Genomic DNA, 23,236 nt, shown 5'->3' with positions numbered 1-23,236 from the left:
CTTCAGCAAGTCCTTGAAACTGACCAGATTTACTAGGCCCCTTCCTGCTAGAGTAAGCAGAAAATCTGAGTGCCTCTCAGGAGGGCAGAGCTGAGCCGCAAAGAAAACTCTGGAAGAAGTAGAAACCACTTAGAAAGGACACTCTCCAACCTGTTGATCTGTCTGAAGGCTGTGCAGTGTGCTCCACATTTCCCAGCTTTGTGAGCTGTCACCATGCTGGGGTGGGCCTTGGTGATGCAGCTGCCTTTGAGTCACCCCCACTCCTGTGAGTTCCCCTCACCCATTCTCCTGTAAGTCACCCCAGTGAAACTCACTGGCTTACCAAATTGAACTTTGGTGGTATCCATACTCTGGTTTGTCAAGGGATCCCTATCTGAGGTGAGTAAACGTGTGTTGAGTCTCCCCAGGAAAATTGTTGTCACATAGCACAAGCTCCTATTTACATGGCTCTACATCTACAACAGACTTGACGTAAACCTGGTTTTAGAGCACGCCTAGTGTGACAACAGTTCAGACATCAGAGCACAGACACAACTGGCCTTTACCCTTACTGGGTATCATGCTGGTCATAAATACAGACCAAACATGACTTACAACAAATGAATGGTACATGGGACAAATAAACAGTAGCTTGCAGCAAGATGGAATTACTCTGGTAAAATTTGGAAGTTCTCTCTCCTCTCTCCCTCTCTCTCTCCCTCCCTCTCTCCCTCCCTCTCTCCCTCTCTCTCTCCCTCTCCCTCTCTCTCTCTCCTGTGTATGTGTGTACATACCACAGTTATATATTTTTTTGTTTGTTGAGACAGGTTCTCTCTACATAGCTCTGGCTGTCCTGGAACTCATCCTGTAGACCAGACTGGCCTTGAATTCACAGAGATCCACCTGCCTCTGCCTCCCCCCAGTACTGAGATTTTTTAAAGTGTATATAACCACACCTGGCCACACAATTATATACATTTTAACTATTAAAATCTCCACCATCTTGGGGCTGGAAAGATGCCTCAGAGGTTAAGAGCATTGGCTGTTCTTACAGAGGACCCAGGTTATAGAGTCCTAGCACCCGAATTACAGCTCACAACTCCAGCTCCAGGGGACCTGATGCCCTCTTCTGGCTTCAGGGGATCTGACGCCCTATTCTGGCTTCTGAGAGCACTTCACTCATGTGGTGCAAAAACATGTAGGCAAAACACTCAAACACATTAAAAAAAAAAAACTAAAGAAAAAGCTCTGCCATCTCTACCCTTTTTAACTACTCCACTGAATTTTGATAGTACATCAGCAGGATCAAAAAAGCTTGTCAAAAACCACAGAGGAAAAGGCATGTGACTGACATTATTCACAACATGGTATCTTATGGCTGCCAGGGAATCTGTAGTTGTGATATGGACTCTCTGGAAAGCAGATGGAGCCTCAAAGCTTTATACAGATCATAAATTCCTGTGGGAAGAGATTAAAGGAACTGACAAAGCAATCTCACAGAGCCCTGGGGCAAAACCTCAAAGGCCCTCAAGCAGCCAAAGAATCAACTGCTAAAGCTATAGTAGATTTATTCTGGCATTCCTAAAGGGGGCTGGGGGGGCGGGGTCATGAATGACCAGGGCTTCCTCAGCCTTGGAGGAATGGAAGGCTATAGTTTCCTCTTGTTGGAAATCATAGTCAAACAGTCAATTTACAAATCTCCGTGAGGCTCACCACCTCCTAGAAGAGAGACCTCAGCAATCCCAGGAAGCTGGCTTCTGCCAGGGCCACCTCTCCCTACATTAGGTCTGCTTCCCATCATTATCTTATTTGTCATCTTGGTCAGCAGAAGCAGGCGCCAACAGAGGCCTTCAGATGTGACAACTCAGGCTAAGGTCAGGGACTCCCCTCTCTCCAGGTTGTCTTCACGGAAACCAATACTGTCCTTCCTGGCATGATGACACTGCTTTCCGTGGTCAGACCTTGCCCAACTGTGGCTGTACCGTACAACATAGGGAGGAGAAGCAGCAGAAGGTTTTGAAGCAAATGGATTCAGCTTAGCTCAGAAGCCATGCACTCCCACCTTGATGCCCAGGAGCCTTGGCAGTATTGGTAAGTTAACAAACCCCTCTTGCTAATGCCCTCCAAGTTTGTGTGATCCAATGAATGGGAACTCTCATTCTTGGATGCCTGACAAGGAAGTAATGCACTAGTTTACGAAGACAATGGGGGAGTCAGGCAGTGGTAGCACATGCCTTTAATTTAATCCCAGCACCACTCAGGAGGTAGAGGCAGGTGGATCTCTGTGAGTTCAAAGACCAGCCTTGTCTACACAGTGAGTTCCAGGACAGCCAGGGCAAATAATGAGACCATGTCTCAAAAACAACAACAAAAAAAATATATGTTAAGTGAAATGAGTATTAACAGATAAAACATCTAGCTGTCCTGTTACTGCAAGTCTCTAAGACTGATGTGCATACAGTGGAGACAGAACCCCGTCGTTTGTGGAGCAGATTTTTGTTTTGGAAGGAAGAAACAAATCAATTGACATTTCACATGATTGAAAACAAACCAGCTGATGGCAAATGTCTGTCTACTTTGTTTTGCCTGTCAGTAATGTGGATGAAAGAAATGACCGTTTGGGTAATTATGTTTGCAAGATGGTGTTCATAACTTCAATCCTCAGTTAACTCAAGGCACACCTCCTGCTGCTCAAAATTGCCCCAAGTGTTCTTGAAATGTCAAGTTGAATACAATGTCATCTTCAATAAATCATGTTGAACAAAAAGGTGGCCTTGTAGTCATTAGTGCCATTGGCCCTGAATTGGCATCCCAATTCATTACTATTCAGATCAGAAATGCAAAACTATTTCACTCTGTATTTCATACTGTACTCAAATACAAAGAAATGTGAGTAGTCTAGCCTCCTCCAAATCAGCCTATATTCTTTTAGTTTAATGTATTGTTTTGTGTACAGGTTCTTTTTTTTTCTTTTTGGTTTTTCAAGACAGGGTTTCTCTGTGCAGCTTTGGTGCTTGTCCTGGATCTCACTCTGTAGACCAGGCTGGCCTCGAACTCACAGAGATCCCCTGGCTCTGCCTCCTGAGTGCTGGGATTAAAGGCGTGTGCCACCATGCCCGGCATGTACAGGTTCTTTAGAGCTCTGCTCATAACTTGAGTCCAACAGTCCCTAAGTGGCTCAATGCTGGAATTACACGGCCAACAAATACTCCACAATTTGGACCATTACTCCATCATATAATACTGTTTTAAAGTATAAGTAACTCAACTTCAAATTAGTATTTATTTCTACCTCTAAAAATCTAATTTGAAGGATGGCAAGAAAAACCAATATACTTAAATGATTTAGAATGGGTTTATCATAGTTTTAATACTAACATCCTGTTGAAATTATCTTTTTCTTTTAAACCTATAGTTTACAGACTGGGGGATGGGGTGGGGGTTGAGTGCTCAAATGGAGAAGATGATTTGGGACTTTATCATCAGTTAGCCTGCTAGTTCTTCCACTCAAAAATGATTGGCTTTGTGGTTAGGAACAACTGTTTACTTCCTCTTTATTGTAGGCTACACCCCAATTTGGACCATTACTCCATCTAGATAAATAATTAAACTTCAAATTAGTATTTATGTCCACCTCTAAAAATCTAATTAGAGATATTCGCCCATGGTGGAAAGAAAGCCCAGTACACTTACAGCTGCACAGTACTCCTGTAAACCAGTGTTTGTTATGTGGTGACTACTGAATAAGTTATCTAAGCAACATAATACTTTCTTTAATACATGCTAGCTAGTCACATAAATGCCATTGATTGTTACTGAAACAGGTCATTAGCCTGGGGAGCAGTATCTATGAAAGCTGCAAAGAAAAAACTACAGATGGCAGTGCATGTTTAAAAGCACTTCTTCTTCACTCGTAGTAAAGCAGATGTGAGTCAGAACAAGATGCCAGACTTTATTACTTGACTGGAACTAGAGAATGAGATAACCGGCGTGTAGGGGCTGGAAAATGAGCACTCTCAAACTTTTTTGTTGGAATACTATTTGGCACAGACTTTCTGGATGACAGTTTGGAATTTATCAACAAGGATGACATACACATATCCTCTAGCCTGGTTGCCAAGTTGTAGGAACTTCCCAGTGGCTGCACTGGCAAGACTTAGTAAGAAAAGCCAGTTTTGTGGTAGCCCACACCTTTGATCCTAGCACTCAGAGGACAGAGGCAGGCAGATTTCTGTGAGTTTGAAAGCATATTGGTCTACAATGTAGACTCTGCATAGTGAGTTCCAGGCCACTCTGGTCTATACAGTGAATTCCAGGCCAGTCTGGCTTACATAGTAAGTTCATGCCCAGGACTATATAGTGAATACCTGTGCCTGTCAGGTCCAAAGAAACTCCTTTTCCCAAATTCTGGCAATTAGACAAAAGCCAGCATTCCCTCAGGGATTTAGGAAACTAGTACCCACTTGCCAAAAGGAGTCATTCTCCTTATTGCTAACAAAAGGGACATATGGCTCTGCCATTAGCATGTGCCTGTGGTGCCTATCAGCATATCTAGGTCCATGCTGGCTTCCAGGCTCCCTCAGTTTGGACTCACAAGTTATACACTTCAAATCCCTGACCCCAGTTCACTGGCTCTCTTCCTGCCAGGTACCCAATCCCTTATAACCCTGAAGATCCACCCCACCCCACCCCCGCCCTTGCCTTGGCTGTTTAGAATAAACTTTTCCCTTTTCATCTACAGACTGGCATTTCAGTTTCTTTACTGCACCCCTCACATTCAGTCTCAAAAAAATAAAAAATAAAAGTTCTTGAAACATTATTGGCAATAGTAAAAAACTCTACAAATAAACAAAAACCAAAAATGTAGAAACAAACAGAATACTTACCACAGGATCTACTTAAATAAATTGCAAAGCATCCTTTTACAGTGACTTTTGAATATAGTCATTAAAAAGAGAAAGATCAGCCAATGTAAACACTACTCGATGGATAATAGGTACATTTTTTGTTTTTACATGGGGGGAGGGGGACAGGTGGAAGTCAGGGAACAACTTCTGTGAGATGATTCTCGCTTTCACCATGTGGGTTCAGAGAACTGAACTCAGGTTGCCAGGCAGCAATTGTCTTTACTCATTGACCTACCTTGCCAGACAAATATGTACAGCTTTTAACTACCAGCCTTTCGCTTTTGTAACTTGGTGAAGCAAGCCTTTTCTGGTCTCATAGACATGTTTCTTTAAACTTTAAAGACTGCTGCAGGACTTTTCTGGGAGACATGAACACACATGACTTCACACCAGGTAAGGAACAAAGAGACAGAGGAAACAATTCCGCCAAGTGCAGCTTTGCGTGAATGATGAGTGTCACTGGGGTTACTTACAGGTTTATGGGCAACTTAAAAGAGTCTCCCCACCAGCAACTGTTAAGGGCTTAAATGTTCTGAGGCATGTTACCCGAGTAGGCCATGCCTCCCCGTCTTCCATGAGGGAATGTTAGTGGACCAGTCTTGTAACGATTCTGGTGTAAAAAATCAGCAGCCATGTCAGTCACTTCAAGACCAGACAACAGAGTTCTATAACACTGTTCAATTTCAGATATGGGGGATGCGAGAAGTGCTCATTGGTGTTTTTGTGTGGCTTATTTTGCTTAGCCCAATAACTTCAAAGTTCATCCATTTGTTGCATACATCAGAACTTTATTACTTTTTATGGCAGAATTATCTGTTATATGCACATCTGCAATACCAGCATTCCTGGGATTAAGACAGGGTGATTATAAGCTGGAGGCCATTCTGAACTACATAACAAGCTCAAGGTCAGCTTGGTTTATGAAGGAATAATATCTCTCAAAAAAAAATCTTAGCTGGGTAGTGGTAGCACACAGCTTTGATCCCAGCACTCAGGAGGCAGAGGCAGGCAGATCTCTGAGTCTGAGGCCAGCCTGGTCTACAGAGTGAATTCCAAGACAGCCAGGACTACACAGGGAAGCACTGTCTCAAAAAAAATAAATAAACAAAACTAACAATAATCTTAATGGGTATGAAGTAGTATCTAATTGTGGTTTCAATTTGAATTTTATAGTTTTTCCAAGTTTAATTTTCAACTTAATTAAGATTTATTACTGTATTTTAAAGTACAGGAATGGAACATTTTGGGGGGGGGGGGTAGGTTCGAAACAGTGTGTCTCTCTGTGTAGCCCTGGCTGTCCAGGGACTAGCTCTCTAGACCAGGCTAGCCTTGAACTCACAGAGATCTGGCTGCCTCTGCCAGGATTAAGGCGTGTGCCACCAGCACCCAGCATTGCGAGGGAGGGTTTCTTTTCTTCATTACAAACCAAGGATACCTCCTCAGCTGCAATGCTTTGGATAAAGGCAATAGCTGCCTTACTGCCCACATGTTTCAGTTTGTTTGTTTGTTGAGACAGGGTGTCACCATGTAGCACTGACTAGCTTGGCACTAGCCTTGTAGACCAGGATGGCCTCAAATTTGTAGTGATCTTCCTACCCCAGCCACCTGTGTACTAGGATGACAGATTACATGGCTACACCCCAATTGCTCGTTGCTTTGGCCCTGGCTTCTTACATGGTACCTGGCACACAACAGGCACTCAATAAAGAATATATAAATAATGCCCAGCAGTAGTGGCGCAAACCTTAAATCCCAGCACTCAGGAGGCAGAGGCAGGTAGATCTCTAAGACCAATCTGGTCTTCAGAGTGAGTTCAGGGATAGCCAGGGCTACACAGAGAAACCCCATCTTGAAAACAAAACAACAACAACAAAAAGAATATATAAATATTCTTACTAAGTACAAAAGACTACACTGGCCTCTCAGTTGCCATGAGATTATTTTACTATCTAAGGGGAGTAAATCTATGTAGAAGTGACACAGAGTGTATGCAAGTACACACATACACACTTCGGAAAAAGACTCATCATTTTTGAAGTCTTGGTTAAACAAGTTGTTTCAGGACAAACCCAGGATGACCAAGAAACCATTAGTTATGTGACTTATAGTTAAGGAAAGTAACTCCAGGGCCGATATTCATCCCATCTGGTTGGCAAGGTATTCTTCAGAAATTCTCAGATGATGCAGTCAGGGACTCTGTGTTTACCAAGTTTTAGGCAGGATCACTGAAGAGAAAGATATATACAATCAGAACACTGCTGTACCCCTACAGTTATATGACCAATTTCATGCTTGAAAGTCATTTATTAATAGTAATTTTATCATAAACTCTTTAGCAAAACAGTGGGCATTTGAAATTTTCCAATTAGTTGTTCCATACCAGATGACAGCAAGCCATTACTTCCTCCCAGCTGAAGGAAATGGGGGCTGTTCTGCCTTTTCCATTCACTTCCCACAGAGTAAGGTTAAACAAGGTATCCCTCACTCCTTTCCCCAAGCTAAGAACTTGTCTGAATTTATTGACTCATCGACTGATTTGAATGAGTCTCTGATACTCATGAGAGTAAAGGGCTGGTAATAAAGAGGGGCACTAAGGTGGGAGCTTCCTGCATTCCCTTCCTCCTTGAACTATGTTAAGTCCTCCGTGTTTGTGAGTCTCTTGCACAGCTTAGAAGGTGGCTGGCATTTCTTGAGAAGCTCCTCTGGATCCCTCAACAATAAAAGATTGTTAGATGTCCCTGGAAGACATTGGTGGGAGTATCCAGGAGAAAGAGGCTGAGCCTGCAATCTCTTAACTTAGGAGCCCCAGAAGGCAACAGTGTGCACACAGCACAGGTGACAGAGCCAACATTACACAATGGGAGAGCTGTTACTCAAGAAAGCAGAGTGACAACTGCCACTTCTTCAAGGACAGTCTTGCAAAGAGCATTCTTTCAAAGTCACCCAAACATGGATAGCGTCCATCAGGGCATCCTTCAATCCATTCCCTGGAAGGAACCAGAGAAACTTGGTGAGACCCTCATACTGTCTCTGGGGTCTTATGACAGGGACTGTGCCCTGCATGCCTAGGAGCCTTGAAGTGTATTGTGTCCTCTTGATTGTTCAGAGGTTTCTCTTCTTACAATTAATATGTTAAGGAATTCTTTCTTAAATCTATGTAGACTACTTACATTCTTATGGAAAGTGAGCATAATTAAAATCTTTCCTCTCCACACACACACACACACACACACACACACACACACACACACACACACAGAACGTTCTTTCTCCTTTGTTTTTCTTACTTGAGAAGGGGGAGAGAAAGGTAGGAGACATCATCAACCCTTCTAGTGAGAGCAACTGTAGGCACAAATTAACCTGTACTAGAACAGAAAAGGCTGTGCATTAAATGGGAGATGAAATATTTTAAGGGGTCAGGCTGAAGTTTTAACACCTGGAACGAGACCACATGAATCACTCCTTTGAAAGTGGCTACCCAGAAAGCAAAAGGATTCTAGAGACAGTGGTAGTGGCTATTGGGGGAAAATTAAACTGTTTTATATTTATGATTCACAGGTTGACACCTCTCACCCTGATTGTAGTCTTACCAGGATTTCCTAATCTGATCCCCTTAAAGTAAAAGCACTGTGAGACCAGGACCAAGGCACTCACCTCCGTTGGCGTAGCTTTTGAGTGAGTAAATACATTTACTCTCTACCTAGCTTAAGAAGTAGCTAAATATTTATATGAACTAAAAACATGTAGTAAGCTATGTTTGTCTTTATATTTAGTTCACAATGTGTTTGGGGACTGAATGTTTGCATTTTCTCCAAACTCATACGTTGAATCCTTAACCCTCAGTGTTCTGGTCTTTGGAGTTGGAGCACTTGGGAGGTGACCTAGTTTGCTTTCTGCTGCTTTGGTAAATACCATAACCCAAAGCAACTTGGGGGAGGGAAGGGTTTGTTTTATCTTATAATTTCCAGGTAACAGTCCATCCCTAGAGAATTCAGGGCAGGGATTCAAGGAAGCAACCTGGAGGCAGGGACTGAAGCAGGGGCCATGGAGGAGTGCTGCTGACTGACTTGCTCGCCATGGCTTGCTCAAGCTGCTTTCTTATACAGCCCAGAACCACCCACCCAGAGGTAGCACTGTCCACAGTAAAGTCCTACAGCAATCATTAAACAATAAAATGTCCCTGCGCGCGGATGTGCTACAGGAAAAGACAGTTCCTCTGCTGAGGTTCCCTCATCCTCGGGGACTCTAGTTTGTGTCAAGTTGTCAACAACTGAGCAGCACAGGAGGCCTGATTTAGTGGGATTGGCGGCTTTGCAAAGGAAAAGCAGGACGCTCTTTCTCCTCCCAGGAGACCCAGAGGCCATGTGAGGACATAGTTTTAAGTTCGCCATGTGCAACACAAGTGAGAAAATCCTCACCAGGAACCGAATGGACCAGCACCCAACCTTCATCTTGGAGAAATAAATGCCTGCTTAAACCAGACAGTCTGAGGTATTTTATTACGGCAGAGTTAAGACAAAGTTGAAAGAAAGTGGCTGAAGGAAAAATGATGCATTCATACTTTTTGTTTGTTTGTTTGAAACAGAGTCTTGCTGTGGAGCCCAAACTCGTCTCAAACTGCTGATTCTGCCTCCATTTCCCTAGTATTGGAACTCCAGGCCTGTGCCCCAGCTATGTTACATACTTTCTTATAGACTCCTTTGGCTGAGTGAGCAAAAAAGGAGTGGAAGACAAGTCGTTTCAGGAAGACTGGGCCAGAGGTGACAGTAACCTGGCTAGAATCACATTAGCAGAAGCCTAAAAAAAGTGAATGAATGCAAAAGATAGTTAGGAATTAAAATAAGACTTGAAGTAGAAATCAAGCAGATTGCTCATGTGAACAGTTGCTGGCTGATGATTTCACCATCCACTCATACTAAATACTAATATTTAGAAAATACTAAAAGAAAGCAAGAAGGGGTTTTTTGGGTTTTTGTTGTTGTTGTTGTTGTTTTGTTTTGTTTTGTTTTTAAGAGAAAATAGTTTCTGTGGGGAGAACAGAGGTGAGTTCAGATGCCTAGAAATGTCAATATCCATTTGGAGATTTGCAAATGGAACTTTAAGGACAGGCTGGGCTGGAGATAAACATGTTGGGTGTTACTAGCATTAAGATGGTCACTGAAGTCACAGGAATAGTTGAGGAGAATGACATTCAGAAGTGGCCCATGTCAAAACACTAAGGAGCACTAAGATTTAAGGACTGGGAGCTGGAGAGATGGCTCAGTGGTTAAGAGAATTTGTGTTATTGCAAAGGACCCACGTTCAGTTCCCAGCACCCACATGACTCAAAACCATCCACAACTCCAGTTCCAGGGGATTCAATGCCTGCTTCTGACCTCTTGAAGCCACTAGGCATCCATGTAGTGCACATACATACATACATACATACATACAAGCAAAATGCTCATATAAAATAAAATTAAAAATCTAAAAAAGTTTTTTAAAAACAAGAAACTTAAAAAAATTTTTTTAGCTGGGCAGTGGTAGCACACGCCTTGATTCCAGCACTCAGGAGGCAGAGGCAGGTAGATCTCTGAGTTTGAGGCCAGCCTGATGTATAGAGCAAGTTCTGTAATGGCCAAGGTTACACACAGAGAAACCCTGTCTCGAAAAACCAAAAGGAAAAAAAATTTAAGGTCTGAGAAAAGGGATAGGAGTCAGCGAGAGACTGAAAGAACTGATAAGAGAAATGCAGTCGCAAAGCCTAAAATACACCATGTTGGAGAGCCAGGGATATAGCTTCGCCTGTATAGCATCCTAGACTCAATCCCCAGTGTGCAGGCCTGTGTGAGTTAAAATGAATGTTTGATAGCAATACAGGGAGTTCAACTTACCGACTCCCTTTATTGTTATCCAATTCACCTATTGGACCAAAACAACTGAAATCTGTGGTCATGAACTACTTGCCCACCTGTGGGAGCCCACAGAGGTTTCCTAGTGAGATGTGAGCTTGCTTTATCCAGCACGGCTGCACAAGGGGATGGCTTGACCACGTGTGTGGGTACCAGGTGTTTGGAAGGGTCTGCACTTGGCTGTGCTGGGGGGAGGTCTTTGCTCCACCCCTTGCCATTCCTTTAAAAAGTCCTTTAGAAGAGACAGGAGGGGCGGGTAGATAAGGATCCAGGCCCTCCTGAGGCGATCTTGTGTTTCTATCTCTCTCTCTCCTCCTCCATATTTCTATCTAAATCTCTTGTCCCTCACTCCTCAAGAGTACCCTGGGGGAAAAAGTGGGGGCGGGTCCCCCACACTCACCAGGCCAGTGATCTGTCTCCTTCATTTCCCTCTGTCTCATTTTCTTCCTCTTCTTCCTTTTTGCTCTTTTTTTTTTCTTAAGATTTATTTATTTATTATGTATACAGTGTTCTCCCTGCATGCCAGGAGAGGGCACCAGATCTCATTACAGATGGTTGTGAGCACCATGTGGATGCTGAGAATTAAACTCAGGACCTCTGGAAGAGCAGCCAGTGTTCTTAACCACTGAGCCATCACTCAAGCTCCCCCCCCCCTTTTTTTTTTCTCTTTTCTCTCACCCTGGCTGACCTCAGCCTTCAAGTACTAGGATTGAAGGCATGTATCACCATGCCTGGCTCAGACCAGCAAGTCTCAAAGTGTGTTTACCAGACTTTAAGCAATGTCAGAATCACCTAGGAGCCTGAAAGAAATACCAATTTGGGGGCCTCACTCACAAAAATTCAGTTTCTCAGTTGAAAATGCTGGTGTGTGGTCTTGCAATCTTTATTATCATATCCTCTGGCTGATTCAGAAGTTCACCTAAAGATTAAAAAACACTCCCCTGGACACTGCTTACAGCACCCAACAGCTATTCCTGTAGGAAAAACCTCTTTTTGCTAAAGACATTTTAATTTGAATGCATTACTCTATTTTTCAAAGTTATTTTAGCCCAAGCAGCAGGATTTTGTCAATAGCCCACATTTTAAAAATAACCATGGGCCCGGTTTTTATTTTAATGCCCCTGCCATACAACAAACAAACCAAAGAATTCACTACTTACCAACATTCCCTCTGTTGGGGATACAGTTTTTAGGGTAATCTGGCAGTATTTGCCAAAGAACAACAACAAAAAACCCCACATAGATTTGATCCAATACTTCCACTTCTGGAATTTACCCTACGCATCTACCTGCACATACGAAGACGTGGGGTTTCTCCCCTGCCTCAGCCAGAAGTCAGGTCACCGTCTAATCCACTGGCTCTGCCCCAGTCAGTAAGACACCAAGTTCAGGTAACCCTTCTGAGCCCCTCGCGGCCTCCTCAACCTGTCGAGTCGCCCACTGTCTGGCAGTTGGAGGCCCCGCTACCTGGTCAATGAGATGCCTGTCACCAGGTCGGCCCACCTCCCGTGCCCGCTCTCCCTGTAAATCGAGCTGGCTAATCACACCTCCTCACACCTGCAGCCGGGGCCCGTCACCAGGACGGCACCCCGTGGTCAGTTGAGAGCCGCGGCGGACAACCCCTCAGCATCAACGTTTTTCCTTGCCCGCGAACCGCACGGCCCAGCCTCTCAGTTCTCTCCCTCCCCTCCCCCGCCCCCTTCCTCCTTTCCCTCCCTTTGAGGAAAAGGGAGCCGGGCGCCTGCAGGGCTCTACGGCAGCGCCCTGGCCCTCGCGCCGCGGCCCCGCGGTGGGCGGGGCTCGGGGCGGGGCGGGGCAATGGAGGGGGCGGGGCCGGCGGGGTACTAACCCCAGTGTAGGCGAAGCGGTCGCTGCAGTCGCTTCAGCAGCTGGAACCGGAGTCGCAGTCGCCAGGGTCGCTGGCCGCCGGCGCGTGGCTCAGCCGGGCCCGTAGCCATGGAGGACTTCATCGTGATCTCCGACGACAGCGGCTCCGAGAGCTCGGCCGGGACCCGCTCGGGCAGGGCGCGGAGGCTGCGCCGGGCCCTGTCCCGGACCCCCGGCGCGCTGCCCCGCCGAACCGTGGTGAGTGAGCCCGCTGCCGCTCGCCACGCCCCACGGGAGCCGGGCGTTGCGACCCTGGTTCCCCGCCGCCGTGTCTTCCCGCCTTTGGCGGCCTCGGGCCTCGAGGAGCGCGGCGGCGCCGCCGGGACGGCAGGCCTCGGGCTGGCCAGCGCACAGCCCTCCGGGGCTGCGCCGCCGAGCGGGCCGAGCACATGGGCGACCCACTGAGCCCCGGGGCGGACTGCCATGCCGCGGCCGCCGGCGGCCTCCGGCCCGGGGTGGCACCAGAGCTTTTGGCAGCGGGAGGAGGTGGGGATCCCGGCCAGGCCGCAGCCGCCACCGGACCTCGAGGCGGGCGCGCGGGAGCGCGTAATTGTTTGGCTTGTGATGGGCACAGATGTGTGCAGGGAGGTAACAGGAGCCCCGGCTGCGAGCGAGGGAAGCGCCGCCCTTGGCACGGAGGCGGCTGCGCTCCAGGGCCTACTTTCCGAGCCAGGGGCCCGATTTTTGAGTTGTGGAGAAGGACGGTTTATTTTGCTTTGCAAATACGAATCACGTACAAAGCCCGGGGGCGGGGCACTTACACCTTTGTTTTTCCTCAAGATCCTTTTATCTTTGTCCTTACTCCTGAAGTGGTGAATAGAAATATCTGCCTTTCTAGAACCCTCCACAGAAATCTAGTGAACCCCTACCATGCTCCAGATGCTGTGGCTTCTATTAGTCCAGGAGTCATTCTCTGTTCTTCCTAATAGATGTACTAAATCAAGGTCAGCTACTACATAAGCCTGTAAATCACTTGTGGAGTGCTCATTCATTCTAGGTTGCCTTTGGAGGTTCTTCCTACACCCAAAGGTAGGTGTCTGAGTTAGGGGTACCATTGCTGTGAAGAAACACCATGACTAAAAGCAACTTGGGGAGGAAAGGGCTTATTTAGCTTACACTTCCACATCACTGTTTATCATCGAAAGAAGAAGGGACAGGACTCCAATGGGGCAGGAACCTGGAGGCAGGCGCTAATGCAGAGACCGTGAGGAGTGACTCATTCTAGTTTGCTCAGCCTGCTTTCTTCTTTCTTTTTTCAACATTTATTTATTTATTACGAATACAGGGTTCTGTCTGCATATATTCCTGCATGCCGGAAGAGGGCACCAGATCTCATTATAGATGGTTGTGAGCCACTATGTGGTTCCTGGGAATTGAACTCAGGACCTCTGGAAGAGCAATCAGTGCTCTTAACCTCTGAGTCATCTCTCCAGCCCATCAGTTTCTTACAGAACCCAGGACCACCAGCCCAGGTGTGGCCCCACTCACAGTGGACTGGGCTTCCCCCATCAATCACCAATTAAGAAAATACCCTACAGTCTTGCCTACAGCCTGATCTTATAGAGATATTTTCTCAATTGAAGTTCCTTTCTCTCAGATCACTCTAGAGTGACAAGTTGACATAAAACTAGCCAGCACAGTAGGTGTTCTCTCTCTTAGGAGAGGAATTTAATTTGTATTTTTGTATTATCCAGATTATAAATGTCTTTATTCTAGTGCATCTTTTAAAAATACCTTTATGATATGATATCCACATAATAAAATCCATTCATACAATACCTTGGATTGTACAGCCATCATAGCTAATAAATCATTTACTTCACCATAAAGGGAAAACTTATTGCTGTTCTTAAGGTCCACAATCATCTTTGGAAAAATGAATTTTCACCACTTTAGATTATAAACGTAATTTTAAGGAGAGGTAAGAAATTTAGGATTGTAAGCAATAATAAACCATTTCCACTGTCTGGAGAGCTACAGTTTTTTGTGTGTATTACTTACAGAAAAATTTCCCTATATGGATGCACAGATGTTTTTAAGTATCTAATTCTTTTCTAATAGGGTTGTACTAACTTTTTTTTTTCTTTTGAGGCAAGGTCTCCTGTAGCTCAGGCTAGTCTCAAATTTCCTGTGTAGCTGAGGATGACCTTCTGCTTCCCCCTATTACACTTCCTGAATATTGAGCTTGCAGACATGTATGACTGTACTTGGTTTATGGGGTGCTGGGGATCAAACCTAGGGCTTCATGTCTCTTAGGCAGACACCATACAAACTGGGATATATCCCCAGCTCTGAGATTGTAGTAACTTTTTAAAATCTCATAATAATTTTAGGCATTTAAATTGAACTTCTCTACCTCATTCAGATTATAGGCCATATTGTTAATATTGTTATTCCCTGTATAAAGTATGGATCCTGATATACAGTTCTGTATCAGCTTATGCTATTCTGACATAAAAATGATTCAACTGGGCTGGGCGGTAGTGTTGCACGCCTTTAATTCCAGCACTCGGGAGGCAGAGGCAGGTGGATCTCTGTGAGTTTGAGGCCAGTCTGGTCTACAGAGCAAGATCTAGGACAGGCACCAAAACTACACAGAGAATCTTTTTTGCTTTTGCTACTGAAGACTATGATAGGATGTTTGTAGAATGAGTTCTTTACAGTGGATTGTATGCTACCCCATTTTTTTGATTGGATTGTTTTCTTGATATGTAGTTTTTTTAGTTTTTTTATGTATTGTGGATATTAGCCCTCTATTGGATGTGTAGTTGGTAAAAATCTTTTTCCATTCTGTTGGCTGCCACTTTGTCTGAATGATGATGTCTTGCTGTGCAGAAGCTTTTCAGTTTCATGAGGTCTCAATTATTAATTATTGATCTTAGTGCCTGTGCTAATGGTGTTCTGTTCAAAGTCTTTTCCTATGCCAATGAGTTCAAGGCTATTTCCTACTTTCTCTTCTATCAGGTTCAGTGTATCTGGTTTTATATTGAGATCTTTGATCCATTTGGAGTTGAGTTTTGTGCAAGGTGATAAGTGTGAATGGATCTATTTGGATTCTTCTACATGTAGTCATCCAGTTTGACCAGCACCATATGTTGAAGAGGCTGTCTTTTTTCCAGTATGTATTTCTGGTGTCTTTGTCAAAAACTAGGTGTCCATAGTATGTGGATTTATGTCTGGGTCTTCAGTTCAGTTACACTGATCAATGTGTGTCTGTTTCTGTGTCAAAGCCACGTGGCTTTTATTACCATAGATAGCTCTGAAATATAACTTGAAATCAGGGATGGTGACACCTCCAGCAGTTCTTTTATCGTTCAGGATTGTTTTAGCTATCTTTGGGTTTTGTTTTTCCATATGAAGTTGAGAATTGCCCTTTCAAGGTCTGTAAAGAATTGTGTTGACTGGCTGTTCTTTCAGAGGTCCTGAGTTCAATTCCCAGAAACCATGTAGTGGCTCACGACCATCTGTAATGAGATCTGGCGCCCTCTTCTGGCCTGCAGGCATATATGCATGCAGGACACTGTATACATAATAAATAAATAAATCTTCAAAAAAAAAGAATTGTGTTGAAATTGTGAAAGGAATTGCACTGAATCTGTAGATTGCTTTTAGTAGATTGTCCATTTTTACTATGTTAATCCTACTCATCTGTGAGCATGGAAGATCTTTCCATCTTTTGATAACTTCTGATACGTGTTGGAGTTGGGGGCTGCTTCTCTGGCTGGAGATGCCTACAGGTTCCCAGGAGGTGCCTGCTGGAGTTGGGGACTGGGATAAAGCAATGAGTGGGGGAGGGAATTTAGGAGGGAAGATCTGTAGGGTCCACTGGAGATGGGGGCATGGTGGATAGGAAGCTGAAGCAGGTTGTCTGCTACAAAACTGAGGGGCTGGATTTGGAGGAGGGGAGGGAGAGGTAAAGATCTGCCATAACTGAATGTTTTTTTTTAAATATACTAAATGAGCTCATCAGAAAATGGAAAGTAGTGACAGAGCAAACAGGGACGTTCAAGACAAATATAGAAATCACCAAGTTCAAAAACAGAATGGACAGGGAGATTAATAAAACTTAATAACTATATAGTTATGCAGGTTACCAAAATGTGTGTAATGGAGTCTTAAAGGAGCAGGGATAGATGAGAGAAATGTTTTTGAAAAAACAGTTGATGAAATTTATCAGATTTGATTGGGGGAGACCAATGTACAGACCCAAAAAATAAGAAACATGGAAGAATAAACGAAGAAAACTTCTTTTTTAAATCTACACAGAGAAAATTTACATGTTACACATAAAAAACAGTTATACATCTTGTAATTGTGGAGGCCAAAACACTCAGATTGACATGTTCAAATAATGGAAGGAAGAAACTTTTCAGTTAAGAATTCTGTGTCTACAGAATTACCTCCAAGAATGAAAGCAAAATAAAAACATTTTTAAATATAATCTGAACTTTTCACTAGAACCCCTGCATTACAAGATATTTAGGCTGAAAACAAATGACATCAAGTGGAAATGTGTATTTCCACAAAGAAATGAAGAGCATTAGAAATTCTAAATATAGGCTTAAAAACTAACACTTTAAGAAATAGGAGTTGGAACCATGGCTCTGTGGTTAAGAGCACTGCCTACTTTTCCAGAGGTCCCACCTGGCAGCTCATAACCATCTGTAACCCCAATCCCAGGGGATCCGAGGGCATCAGGACACACATACATACAGAACACTCACACACATAAATAACTTTTTTTTGTTTTGTTTTGTTTTTGTTTTTTTGTTTTTCGAGACAGGGTTTCTCTGTAGCTTTGGAGCCTGTCCTGGACTAGCTCTGTAGACCAGGCTGGCCTCAAACTCACAGAGATCCACCTGCTTCTGCCTCCCAAGTGCTGGGATTACAGGCGTGCACCACTACCACCTGGCAAACAAGGTTTTTTTGTTTGTTTTTTGTTGTTGTTTTTTCGAGACAGGGTTTCTCTGTGTAGCTTTGCGCCTTTCCTGGAATTCACTCTTTAGCCCAGGCTGGCCTCAAAATCAGAGATCCACCTGGCTCTGCCTCCCGAGTGCTGGGATTAAAGGCGTATGCCACCACCGCCCGGCTTGAGTCTAGGGTCTTTTGCAAGGAAGTACTCTAACACTGAGCTATACCCCCGAATCTGGTGACGTTGCATTTTAGCAGTTGTCTGTGGGAGGCAAGTTAAATTCAGACCTTTGGAGTAGACTTTTAGCTCTGTATGTTCAACTGGCTGTTGAGTATCGTCAAAGGCACCAATGCGGTGTGGTCCTTTCCTAGAAACTGAGGCTTTTGATTTTGCCAAACAATTCCTATTCCAGGACTAGGTACATACCAGACTTGTACTTGACCCACTCAGAACTCCATATCTTTGAATCTGTTGACAATGGTGACCTTCACATCTATTAGGAGAAACAGCATAAAAGCAGAGGGAAAGGAGTCGGGGAGATGAAGAAAGCCATTCATGACCACCAAGAAGACAAACATTTGTAAAGAAGTATCATAGTGAAACACTTTGTATGCTAACTAAAATAACAATAATAACATTTAAAAGTGAGAGAAATTGTATGCTGGCTATGGGCAATAGTTAGCATGGCCAGACCATAATATGCAATGGTGATGGTACCCAGTCAGGTGAGAAGACACCTGGAAACTAACACAGTGTTATTCCAGGCTCATGGCACAACAGGTGGTGACAGTATCTCTGGCTGGCATCATCAACTCTATAATTTGTTTGATCAACCTGATGAGGAATGGGATTGAAGATTAGTGGTTTTCCATTAGTTAAAATTCAGACCATTGCTTTTATACCTACCCCTTATTGTTTTAAAAACAATCTTTAAAGCTGATTACAGGGTAGGTGTAGTGGTGCATACCTTTAATCCCAGCACTCAGGAGGATGAAGCAAGTGGATGTTTGTCAGTTCAAGACCAGCCTGGTCTGCATAGTGAGTTCCAGGACAGCCAGAGCTACAAAGTGAGATCCTGTCTCCAAAAAGGAAAGATGGGGTCTGGAGAATGGTTTAGAGTAGTTAAAAGCACTGACTGTTCTTCCAGAGGACCCAGGTTCAATTCCCAGCACCCACATGGCAGCTCACAACTATCTGGAACTCCAATTCTAGGGGCTATGACATTCTCACACAGACAGATGTGCAGGCAAAATACCAATGCACATAAAATAAAATAAATAAGTCATTTAAAAAGAAAAGACAAAGACAATAAAGCTGATTGCATATTGGAAAAAGTTATGCATCCCTAGGCCCTCAACAGGAAAGGCAGACAGTTGGATTTGAATGTCTGCCCCTATTACTTAGCTGTATAATCCTTAGGTAAGTAACCTGGTCCCGCAAAACTAATTTTTGCATGTATATAATGGAGATGGCAATACTGTCCTGCAGTATCATTGTGAAAATTTAAGAAATCATAGGAAAATGACATGAGTAATCAGGGAGACAAGATAATGGGATGTAAATATTTTTAATTTTATTTTATATGTATGAATGTTTTGCCTGTGTCTGTGTCTGTTTATCAACTATGTGTCTTATGTCCATGGAGACCAGAAGAGGGTATTCAGTCCCCTGGGACTGAAGCTACAGATGCTTGTAAACCATCTTATGGATGCTGGGAGTCTAACCCGGTCCTCTGGAAGAGTAGCTAATGCTCTTAACTACTGAGCCATCTCTCTAGCCCCATTGAATGTAAATTTAACCTGATGGTTATGGCTTCATCCAGATACAGACTGCACAGCATCCTGCTATTATAGTTAGCTGTGCTCTATTGGAGATTCAGAGACCCCAAAGCCCCATCATTTCTTTAGCATTTCATTATGACTGTACTTTCACATAGATGCTGCCTTTGACATTTTGTGTTTAGTCAAACCTCTCCTCTGAGTCTCAAAATGTCCTCCCAATTTCCAGAAAAAAATTTACACTTGCATATGCATAATATTATGGAGGATTTTACTCTAGCCCTTAAAAGCTCAATTATCCAGCTAAGTTGCCTACTTTTCTCTCCCTTTTAAGAGTGTACTTTTGAAATTTTCCCCTAATAAATCTGTTCCTATTTACATAGCCATCCTCAAGAGCCTTCTCTGGTGAGACTAGGAATCTTTGGGAATCCTGAATCCAGTGACAAACACTTAATGTGTTCTTAGTACTTAGGTTCTCATATTAACTTACCATCTTGCTTAGCTTCTGTTGCAGATTATCCTGGAAATTTGCTTTTCAAGCAAAGGTTGGGATTTCTCTTTGTGAAGGATACAATATTCTCTACTATTTACCTGTCTTTCTAGGATCAGAAAAACAAAACAAAACAAAAAAACCCATTGCATTCTCACATACATCTGGCATTTAGATAGTTTATGAATGTATAGAAGTTGACAGCTTTGACGTTAGTGTACTAGGCTTTCTTTTCGGGCCACCAGCCAGCTCCCAAGTCATGACACAGAGACTTATTAGTTATGAATGCTCAGCCTTATCTTAGCTCTTATTTTAATCCGTTTCTCTTATATATATTCGGCCTCAGGGCTTTTTACCTTTCTTTCTTTCTGTATATCTTACTTTCCTGCTGTCTCCATGTCTGGCTTTTGCTGCCTGACTTCTGGCCCTGGGCATGTCCCTCTCTTTCTCCCTCCTTCTCTTCCCCTTCTTCTCTCTGGAGCCTAGATTCTCATCCTACTTATTCTCTCTGCCCACCAGCCCCGCCTATCCCTCTCCTGCTTAGCTATTGGCTGTTCAGCTTTTTATTAGACCCATCAGGTGCCTTAGGCAAACAAGGTAAAACAGATGAAACACACTTTACGTAAACATGCAGCACAAATGTAACACACCTTTACACAATTAAAGTAATATTCTGCAGCATAAACAACATTAACGCATCTTTGCCTAGTTAAAATAATATTCTACCACACATTAGCAAAATGTTAACTAAAGAAAATAAAACTAATACTTACGTTATAGAAGATATATAGGAAGCTTGAGATATAGCTCAGAGGTAGAACATTTACCCAGCATGCACAAGGCCTGGGTTCAATCACTAGCACTGCAGATATATATAGAATATCAATGAGATTTAAAAAAAAGTAAAGAGATGTTTATCATTAAAAGCTAAAACCTCAGCCTTCTCAAAGTTAATGTGCCCTTCTCTACTCTTGTCATAATCTTTAATAGGACTTCATTGACCTAACTAGAGAGACCAGAACAAGGGCAAAAGATCGTAATGGACTTTGTGTGATTGATCTGACAAGAAGTGAGGAAGAAAATAGACCTATTGCCACTCTTGATTTGACTTTGGAACCTGTAGCTTCCTCTCAGAAGGAGCCACCCAGTCTTCAGACATGTGCCAGTCTATCAGGCAAAGAGGTGATGGAAGCCCAGGGAGATAGAGGCTCTCAGCCTACAGCACAGAGAATGGTCAACAATGATCCTGTAGATTTGGATTTGTTGGAGGAAAACATGTTTGAAGGTTCTCGACCCCCTACAGCTATCAGCCAGGACTCTGTTTATCCATCAGAGCCAAACTGTAGCTCAGTCATGTACAAAGGTGGCCTCAGCTTCTTGACAAGCCTACATCTCTCTTCAGATGTTACCTCCTTCTCCTCAACAAGCAATAACAGTAGCAGCAGCAATCAGAGGGCCTCTTTGCCATGCCCACAGCAAGATGTGCCTTGCCAACCACAAGGCTTGCTGTGCCCGCTACAAGCCTTATCATGCCCACTAAGAGCTTCACCATGTCCACCACGTGCTTCCTCATGTCCACCACAAGCCTTGTCAGGTCCACCACAAGCCTTGTCATGTCCATCACAAACTTTGTCATGTCCATCAAAAACTGTGCAGTGCCACCTCCAAGCTTTGCCTCATCCACCTCAAGAAGTGCCATGCCCTCCTCAAGATGTGCCATGCCCTCAGCAGAATATGCCAAGCACACGTCAAAATTTATCATGGCATCCTCATCAACACCCACTATACCCACCCCAAGACACTCTGGGCCTACCTCAAGATGCGCCAGGTCGACCTCAAAACCTGTCCTATCCACAAGATGTGACACAACTGCAAGACATGCCATGGTCACTGCAAGACATGCCACTGTCACTACAAGAAGTGCTACAGTCACTGCAAGATGTGCCACCACTGCTGAGAGATGTGCCACCGTCATCAGAAGTGATGCAATTACCAGGATATGTGACACAGTCATCAGGAGATGTGATGCAGTTACCCGGAGGTGTGATACGGTCATCAGGAGGCGTGATGAGGTCATCAGGAGGTGTAACACATTCACTAGGAGGTGTGATGCGGTCATCAGGAGATGCAATACACTCACTAGGAGGTGTAACACAGTCATCAGGAAGTGTGATGAAGTTACCAAGTGTGCCACAGTCATCAGGAGATGTGATACAGTCACCAGGAAATGTGATGCAGTCACCAAGTGTGCCACAGTCATCAGGAGATGTGATGCAGTCACCAGATGTGCCACAGTCATCAGGAGATGTGATGCAGTCACCAGATGTGCCACAGTTATCAGATGTGATGCAGTCACCAGGAAATGTGTCACAGTCATCAGGAGATGTGATACAGTCACCAGGTGTGTCAAAGTCATCAGGAGATGTGATGCAGTCACCAGGTGTGCCACAGTTATCAGATGTGATGCAGTTACCAGGTGTGTCAAAGTCATCAAGAGATGTGATACAGTCACCAGGAAATGTGTCACAGTCATCAAGAGATGTGATACAGTCACCAGGTGTGTCAAAGTCATCAGGAGATGTGATACAGTCACCAGGTGTGTCAAAGTCATCAGGAGATGTGATACAGTCACCAGGTGTGTCAAAGTCATCAGGAGATGTGATGCAGTCACCAGGTGTGCCACAGTCAGTTAGAGATGCACCACACTTACCAGGAGATGTGTCTCACTCACCACAAGGGTTATTGGACTTAGCAAGAGACAAGCCAAAATCTGCCCCAGATGATGTGCAGAATCGTGACACTCCTATGGATATCTCAGCTCCGTCCTCTCCAAGTTGCTCTGCCAGCCCACTATCTCCACAGTCTGAATTTTCCTTAGAAAAAGTTCCTTGGCTCTCTGTCACAGACAGCTTAGCCAGAAAAGAGAGATCATTTCCACAGCTTGCCAACCCTGGGTCTGCCCAGATACAAGGACAAATACCACAAGTTGGGGTATACAATAGACCTTGCCTGCATAGACTGAAATACTTCTTACGACCGCCAGTGCATCATCTCTTCTTCCAGACATTAATACCAGATAAAGACACACGGGAGGTAAGCTAAGTATACTCACCCCTTGGGGATTATGTCTCCTTCCCATAGGTCCTGGATAAAGTTACAATGACTTGTGTGATATTTTGTTTGTGTTCTGACAAATAAATCTTGCCTGAAGATCAGAGGGCAGAGCTAGCCACTAGTTAACCATAGAGGCCAGGCAGTGGTGGCTCACACCTTTAGTCCCAGCACGCAGAAGGCGGAGAGAGGAAGTAATAAGGTTGGGGCAGAGACAGGCTCTTGGCTCCATTTGGTCTGAGGATTCGTAGAGGTAAGAAGTCACTGGTGGCTTCTCCTCT

At 44.1% G+C, this 23,236-nt stretch overlaps 1 protein-coding gene and 2 long non-coding RNA genes across 4 annotated transcripts in view; 2 read left to right on the top strand and 1 right to left on the bottom strand.

Annotated features, from left to right (window-relative positions):
- Positions 1 to 5,122: 5,122 nt before the first annotated feature.
- On the top strand, positions 5,123 to 9,368 carry LOC131910945 (uncharacterized). Its single transcript, XR_009379249.1, has 3 exons — positions 5,123 to 5,279; positions 8,445 to 8,561; positions 9,235 to 9,368. It is a non-coding gene; the product is annotated as an uncharacterized LOC131910945 (long non-coding RNA).
- LOC131910944 (uncharacterized) lies at positions 6,994 to 12,530 on the bottom strand. The gene is made up of 4 exons (XR_009379248.1): positions 12,325 to 12,530; positions 12,067 to 12,244; positions 11,612 to 11,696; positions 6,994 to 7,111 (listed from the first exon to the last, which is right to left on the bottom strand). It is a non-coding gene; the product is annotated as an uncharacterized LOC131910944 (long non-coding RNA).
- A 77-nt stretch (positions 12,531 to 12,607) lies between these two features.
- Simc1 (SUMO interacting motifs containing 1) overlaps positions 12,608 to 23,236 on the top strand; it is a 35,600-nt gene continuing 24,971 nt past the window's right edge. The window contains exons 1-3 of one of the 2 annotated variants that reach the window (XM_059262922.1): positions 12,608 to 12,862; positions 20,835 to 22,245; positions 22,360 to 22,937. In XM_059262922.1, the coding sequence (XP_059118905.1) occupies positions 12,734 to 12,862; positions 20,835 to 22,245; positions 22,360 to 22,937 (2,118 nt within the window). In that variant the 5' untranslated portion in view covers positions 12,608 to 12,733. Of the gene's footprint in view, positions 12,863 to 20,834; positions 22,938 to 23,236 lie in introns of both variants that reach the window. The other variant, XM_059262921.1, reaches the window with a different exon arrangement.

This window comes from Peromyscus eremicus, chromosome 5, assembly GCF_949786415.1.
Source record: "Peromyscus eremicus chromosome 5, PerEre_H2_v1, whole genome shotgun sequence".
In the NCBI taxonomy this organism is placed as follows: domain Eukaryota; kingdom Metazoa; phylum Chordata; class Mammalia; order Rodentia; family Cricetidae; genus Peromyscus; species Peromyscus eremicus.
Note: the sequence above shows the minus strand (reverse complement) of the source record. Positions and strands in the feature narration are given on the sequence as shown.